Here is an 8,117-nt window from a genome sequence, read left to right as displayed (position 1 = left end):
TTGATTGCCCAAAACAATTTATGAGAGAATAGTGCTAGAATGATGAATAGAAGGCACCAAAAAAGAAGAAGAAAGATTCTTAGAACCCCAGCTCTAATACGGTAATACCATGTAAGAATTGTAGAAAATTGTGTATTTATTCAAAGATAATTAAAATATGCTGTTAAACACTCAGTTTGAACTATTTTCTCCTAAACACTTCAAACACTCTATGTATATGAAAGTGACAATTGAACGGTAAAATTGTGTATTGAATGATGAAAAAAGCTATTCGTTATATAAGCCTAGTGACCTAGGGTAATAGCATAAAAGTACCACTGTACAACACAAAAGGTACAATAATACAATATACTACAGTTAAATTCGTACAATAAACCTAGCTATAATGTGCTTGGGCCTATTTGGCCTAACAAACCCTATTATCAAAAAATTACTACCTTATTTCATAAGAAATAATAGCCAATGAATTCGAACTAAATTACTTCTCCTCTAATTAGAAAAAATTAAAAACTCCTCTTATAAGTTGAGAGTGGAGGATAATGCCATTGGTTCAACTTTATAAAAGGGTGGGTATCATCATTTTTATTTTTTATTTTTTCTTTAGGAATTAGAAAATACAAGGAAGTTTTTTTTGTGCTAACACTAGAAAATTATAGAAGACTGCTTGGGGAAAAAAATTATAGAATAAAAAACATATTTTTGAAAATATTCATCTTATTGAAACTAATTTTCAGTCAAAATCTTATTTTGCACGCAACAAATAGAACTGTAAAAGTCTATCTATTAAAAGAATCTTCAAGGGCATTTTTTTTTTTTTTTTTTTTTGTTTTTGGGAGGAAATGAGAGAGAGAGAGAGAGAGAGAGAGAGAGAGAGAGAGAGAGGGAGGTGGGGTGTCATTATTAGAATTAGGGTGAAGGGTCCCAGTGCACATTTGGGAGAGGGTCTACATGTTGGTGCATATATGTGACACAAGAAAGTGATTAATGATTATACATAGTGATTAATTAATGATAATAATACAGTATTGCTCGACAAGCTGTACCTTGAGGGCTTAAATAAATCAAAGACAAGTCCTTTCCCCTTCTCTCCATCTAGATCTCCTATTTTTGCTTCCCTTTGGTCAAGTGTTCTATCCCAGTGTCACTATCTTTTGTTCTATTCAATTTTGGAATATGCTTTTTTCCTTTTTCTTTCTTTGTCTCTTTTGCTCCTTTACATTTTGATTATCTGTTCTTCTTAATTAGTATCATTAATCCAATAATGACATCCCACCAGTTAGTGATTAACATGTTAACGAGCACAAAACTGTGTTATTATCTAGATTTAGTAATAATATATATAGTAATATGCACACTAAAACAGACAGTAATTAACAATGAAAAGTAAAAATATAAACAAAATGAAATTTTCCGTCAATAAACGTAAATTATATATTTTGGAAAATTCCTAGCTTGATCCACGAAGGGAATATCAATAATATTAATACAAATTTTACCCACCTCCCACCAAACCTGAAGGGCAATTCTCCCATGCACTCCTGACCCAAGGGTGGTCGTTTAATGGTCAGTAGCCTTACTCCCAAATGGTTAGAGGACATTATGTCCTCCTGAGTCTGACTTCTGCAAAGGGAGCGCCTATAGATTATTGGTGAAATATTGGTTTAATATTTATTGATACTCACTAGAATAGTTATAGCTCACTAAACCTTGTGAATAAAATGTTATTATGGTCAGTGGTCACCCCCTAAGTAGGGAAACCACTTTTAATTGCTCTCTTCTACCCTTTTTTTACTCATTAAAAAAAATTATAACCCTTAAATTCATGCGTCATGTTTTGGACACTCGTTAATAATTCATTTTAAGAAAGTTTTGACATTACTTTTATGGGAAATGAAAAAGGCTGTCAAAACATTAATTATTATTTTTTCTTTTCCCATAAAAACTTTCTTTAACTGGATTCTTAACCAATAATACCCTAAGGGCACTCATTAGTATTTTCCTAAATTCATAGTTGTACAAAATTGCCGTTCTTTGCAAAATAAATCTTTATCAAACAAAGGGAAAAAAATACATTTGCTAATAATTTATTGGTCTGTACGCAAAAATTACTTGTAATTGAGAGTAATTTAATTTCTTGATATTTATACATATTTAAACTCATTCTTTGAAAAATATATAAAAATATTATATAATAGAGCATTAAATACATCTTAATAAATAAAGTTGCCTGGGCCAGGAGCTTCATTGGGTTCGGATTTGCCTATTAAATACTTTAAACTTTTCACATATTGGCTAAAACCCAATTTCAACTTTGGCCCACAGTAGTACTGTACCAGTAGGGAGGATAGATCAGGCTTATAATAAATTTCGCATCTCTAATGAAATCCACTATTGGATTTGGGTGCCCTAGACCTAGAGATTGCAGAAGAATAAAGTCTACTTCTAGGAGGACCATAGCGCGCAGCTAGACTTTAGGGTAGGGTCCTTATAAAAAATGTATTATTCTAGATAACATGATGCATAAGTTTTAGTGTATGTTTGGATTGCACTGAAAACAACATATGTGTATATCTGTATTTTTTTATGTGGGTTTCGTGCATTGTTTATAGGATTCGCAAATACGAATTTCAACAAAAATTTCTTTAAAATTGAGTCTCACGACACTATTCACACATTTAAAAATTATTTTGTTACAGTATTTTTAGTTTTTAATAATTAAGCGGTATCAAAACAAACCATAGTGTTTGGATCTGTTCCATTTGTTTTTGGGTCGATCCACAGTATTGACTCTTAAACCAATCTGACTATTACTTATTAGCTTTCAGATCCCACAATAAAGTTAGTATAACTAAATCACCTTTTTTTTTTTTTTTGCTAAAACTAAATCTCCTTAAAACTGCCCTTGATTGGTACACTAAATTAATGTATGAAACACATGTTATAGGGATCTCTGACCTGATTCCAACTGTAGAGTAGTTCAGCAATAGGTTCTTATAAAGTTAATATATTTAGATTTTCTGATATCTGACACTATTCTTTCAATTTTTTAAAGAAATTATTATTTTTACCATATTAAAAAAATGTTTTTTTTTTAAGCTAATATTTTAACCATAAGATTTTCAATTACCCTGAGAAGTTACTGGTTTTGACAAATGTGATGGAAGACTAACAATATCTAAATTTGGATATTCCATATCATCATAAGTACAAATAAAATCTAATATCCTTCCCAAGATAATTCTCATCTTTGATCATCCTGGAATATATTCTAATTAAACACCCATCCTCCATAAGAGCCTGCCATTTGTTATTACCAATTTAGTAGATTTAAGCACATAATTAAGGTTCAATGCCAAGTTTTTACCTCCTATTGGGGAAAAAAAATCCAAGTTTTTACTCCATTGTTCACTAAGGAGTTGGAAAATCTCCCAAGGTTTTCATAAATAGCATATCGCAACCAAGAAAAAAAAAATAAAATAAAATATTCCATCCAAAATAAAAGTCTCAAACTATAACAAGTATGACAATCAAAAACCCAAATGATATTACAATTAAAGGTACATAAATTGAATTGTAATGTGATTCATGTGAACATGTGAAGTGTTTTAGATGAGTAAATGGAGTCAGGTAATATAGGTTGGACTTAAGACGTCCCATGGCAAATAATTTGGTTATATCAGTTCTCAATTTATGAGTCCTACCCATTTCCATCTAACATGATGTATGACTTTCAAGCCAAAAAGCTTGGTGTATGTCTCAAATTTGTAGACTAAGCATACAACACAAGTTCAAAGAAGTAATATGAATAATCTTTTTCCACTGGAGAGATTGCTTCCGGGTGATGCATCAAATAGTGGGTATTAATCTTCAACACAGAAACTAATGAAGAATTTTACACACAGTTCAATTTATGGTGGTGATTGTTTTAATTTTGTAACAATATGTAAATGTAACAAACATCTTTTTAACCTAAATTCCTTGTTTAATCCTCATTCTCTCAGATTCTAATAATATTCAATCTGTAAACGTAGTTGTAGTTATCGCATATGGGACCGATACATTCAGAAAATGAGCTATAATATATCCAATCATCAAGAAAACTAGAAAATAAATGGGTTTGGTTTATGCTAGCTCTTTTGTCCTATAAGGATGATGAATGGAATCTTAAATAAAAGGATAAAAATTTGGTATGGAGGGGGTGACATCCAGTTTTATATTAAACAATAGTGAAAACTGTAGGCCATTAAGGGAACCTAATGTAATTAATTATTCAATATAATATAATCCACCCCCCTCTTCCTCTGGTGTTTATAAACATGGTGATAATGCCTGGAACAAAGCTAAGAAACCCAACAAGCAATATCAAAACCCCAAAAGATAATTAAGATGACAGGTTCTGGTTCTCCTTGTGGAGCTTGCAAGTTCTTGAGAAGGAAATGTGTAAGGGGTTGTGTTTTTGCTCCTTATTTCTGTCATGAACAGGGAGCCACCCATTTTGCTGCCATTCACAAAGTTTTTGGTGCAAGCAATGTATCAAAGCTTCTTGCTCACCTCCCAGTGAGTGATCGTAGTGAAGCCGCGGTCACAATCTCATATGAAGCTCAAGCTAGGCTTCAAGATCCTATTTATGGCTGTGTTTCTCATATTTTTGCTCTCCAACAGCAGGTTTATTTAGTACCCTTTTTTCCTTTCTCTTTCATTTGATGATTCAAACCCTAATTAATTTGTTTTTTCTTGGTCCTGACTCAATCCTGGTATTTTGCTTTGTTCTCTGCAGGTTGTCAATCTACAAGCTCAACTAGCATCTCTTAAAGAATTACAAGCAGCTCAAAGCTTTCTCAATGGCTCTGCTAGTGCAAACCCTAATGAAAAGTACTATGGAAAACCTTCTCATCCACAAGATGTTCAAAGTTGGTTTCAGTCAGAAATTTCAAACATGATACAACAATTCAATCCAAACATCAACAATAATGCCTCAACAATGCCATACCAAGAGAACATGTCCATGTCAAACTCTATGGGGAACTATGGAAATTCAAACATCCCTGAAGAAATCAATGCTTCATATGGCTGCAGCTATGAAGAGGCTTCTCATTCCATGTCTTCTCTAGACATGAATATATACGACAGGCAATGGTCTCTCCAAGAAACTGATGACCTTCAGTCAGCGGCCTTCGGCTATATTCAGCATTCATGATCGAAGATATGGGACTTGGCGTGACAGATGTGTAATCGGTGAAGACGACCTTTGTCAGTTTTGAATTGCTGCACCATACTTTGAAACATGCACTTTTGTTGCCATAAATAAGCTAGAAACCCTAGAAATGTTCATACAATTGGAAACCCTAAAATCCAGCCTATGATTGTTTTGTTTAATCTAGTGTAATCTTGGAATATATGAGTAGAATAATAGTGTACTTCTTTGACAAAACTGAAGATCTGCCTTATGTTTGAGCAAATTTGCTTTGTTTATGGACCTAGCTAGTAAAGACCCTAAAATTTAGACTTAATAAATACAGTTACCTAGTTTGCTAGTTTGATACTTTCCCTTCATAAACCTAAGAAGTTGCTTTTGCAGACCTTCTTGTTTGGTATAAGGGAAGTGGGTAATACTTTTAAGTTAAAAATCTACTAATTTATAAACCCTATATGCTATATACTTTCATGATCAGTGCTGAGGAACCTAAGGACTCACTTTTTTATTTTAAAGAAAGTTGCTTATATACCAAGAAACTGGTGTTGTTATTCATGTAGTTAACAAATCACTTGAGCAACTATAGCTTCATACTAATTCCCACATTGAGTGAACTTTTGGAGAGTAACTTAATATCCAGTCTCTGTAGCTCTGTAGCTTTGGTTGCTGTTGATCATGGGTCATGGCCATACTAATTGTCTTCTATTTTCCCTTTCTAGATGATTTATAAGCATATGGATGTCTGAAACTCATTTTGTTTGTAAAAAAATTCCTCTGCATATGACACACAGACGTAAAATATAGATATTAATATTTATGTAGTTGAAGAAATTACCAAAGCATACTTGTTTCTCTACCTAAGCCTTACATTGAATGAACTTCAGTAGTGCATCTTTGCTTAGTGTCTCTGCGATCATTGCTTTATTAGTCATTCTTTTTTCTTTTGTGTTGTAATAGAAAAACATATGGATTATCAGAACAAGTTAATGACAATAATTTTTTGAATAAGCATTTGCATTTGTATCTCAGTTTGTGCATGAAAATTAAGCAGTACCTCGTTTTCACTAATTTATGCAATCCCTAGAAAAGATTCCTCTAACTGTTAGTTTACTCGGGATTAAACCTAAATTTGGTCTTCATCTACCTTTTCTTGTTTCTTTATTTATTTAGTTTATCCCTATTCCCAATGTTTCGAATGCTTGAGAAATACATCTAACCTCACATTTCCTAAAATGAAGTAGTTTTTTCAATTCTTTTATTATCAACAACATCTCTTCCCTCATTTGCTAGACAGGTTTCTCAAAATGATTACACACCTCTGTTAAAAGTGTACCACATGTTATCCTCCCTAGGAACCTTACATTGTATAGTACCATTCTTTAAGCATTTTTATTATTCTGTAAGAACTTGCAACCTAAAGAATAATGTTCCACAGTGCAAAAGATTTTATGCTGAGTTTGAGTAATTGAATTAAGGTACTTCATTTATAGTCTCTCCTTGTAGCCTTTCAAGGATTCTTCTTTGCTGATCCACATAAATGAAACTTGTTTTACTTGATTATATGTGGCATGTAGGCTTCAGAATCCTGAAAAGCTCTAGAAAACTTTTGATTGTTTTTTCTTAGTGAGTCAGCCCTTAGCGTATTGGGAATTCCTCTTAAGATCAACTTTAACCTGCTTTCAAGCATGTAAGAAGTATTGGACTTGGTTTGGTTTTCTCATTGTTCTTATGCTTTTCCTAGATGAGCAAAAAGAGGAAAATATAATGCATGCAATTTCCATTTTTGTCAAAACAGTTTGAAAACCTTATGAGAATCAACTGTAGAGTGTATATTCTGAAGCATTCGGGGAAACATAATCAGAAAACCACCCAATCTAATCTACTGATTGATATAAGTTCTAAAGCTTCAGTATATATTTTCTTCAGCCTTAGTAAGTGTTAGTTTACGTGTTTATATAATACAATATGTGGATGTTCCAGCTAGATTATCATGTAGGTAAAAGGCAATTTCTTATATCTGTCTGCATTACACCTAGAGCATTTTGTGGGTGACAAAAATTCTCATTCTTGTTCATGCATCTCACTGATATTCAATGATTTATAGCTTTGTTTCATTAGAATTAAGTTTTAAGAAAAAAATTGGTCGTTCTCATTTACTAAAATGTGCTTGGGTGCAACATGTTTAGCCCTTGCATTAAAAATTGTTACTGGCTTACCACGCATTAATGAAAATGGCTTGGCTTTGATCATATATTATCGCTAACTATAGCCCCATATATACTAAATATCCACATGCAAGTTCTGCAGTACTAGTACAACTTTGGTATTCAATTCTTACAAAAGCCATGCCTTTGTGCTTTTTAATGAAAGTTTATGTCCCAATACTTAATAACAATGTTCTTGTACCATTATTGTACGAAGTGGGGTGTTTGGACCACCATTACAGTCAAAGTGAATCCATGTTCTGTTTCCCAGAATACTAACAAATTTGTAAAATAATTGTCTTGATTGATCTTATGACACCAATCAGAAGAACATAAAGGTGCTCTTAGGTTGTCATGTCTTATATTCTCTTTTTCAATATACTTTGAGAAGCAAGAAAAGCTCTTCTGGAATGCTACTAAAAAATAATGCTTATTTTAACTTTCAGATTTAGCTGTGTGCCAAAAGTTGAGGGGGAAAATAGAAGTAATATGATATAAAGCTAGACACCCATCCTTGTCTTGTGCAATCCATTTACAGCATTGATGCAATAGCCTTTCCAGCAACTTTTAGATGAGAAGACCAGGTTACAACTTACAACTACAACTGCTTTTAATGAGAAAAATCTAGTTGGCCCAATCCAAATGCTAATAATATATGAGGCCCTGGCCACTATCCTTTTTCTTTGGACCAAGAACAAACATATTAGACCCAACTTCTG

At 32.7% G+C, this 8,117-nt stretch overlaps 1 protein-coding gene across 1 annotated transcript; it reads left to right on the top strand.

Moving 5' to 3' along the window:
- The first annotated feature begins 4,386 nt into the window (after window positions 1-4,386).
- Window positions 4,387-5,197, top strand: LOC115959458 (LOB domain-containing protein 29-like). Its single transcript, XM_031077864.1, has 2 exons — window positions 4,387-4,665; window positions 4,778-5,197. Exons 1-2 carry the CDS (start codon window positions 4,387-4,389, stop codon window positions 5,195-5,197), a joined length of 699 nt encoding a protein of 232 aa, XP_030933724.1.
- The last annotated feature ends 2,920 nt before the right edge of the window (window positions 5,198-8,117 follow it).

The sequence above is a fragment of the Quercus lobata genome, chromosome 9, assembly GCF_001633185.2.
Source record: "Quercus lobata isolate SW786 chromosome 9, ValleyOak3.0 Primary Assembly, whole genome shotgun sequence".
In the NCBI taxonomy this organism is placed as follows: domain Eukaryota; kingdom Viridiplantae; phylum Streptophyta; class Magnoliopsida; order Fagales; family Fagaceae; genus Quercus; species Quercus lobata.
This window is presented reverse-complemented; position numbering and strand designations above follow the sequence as displayed.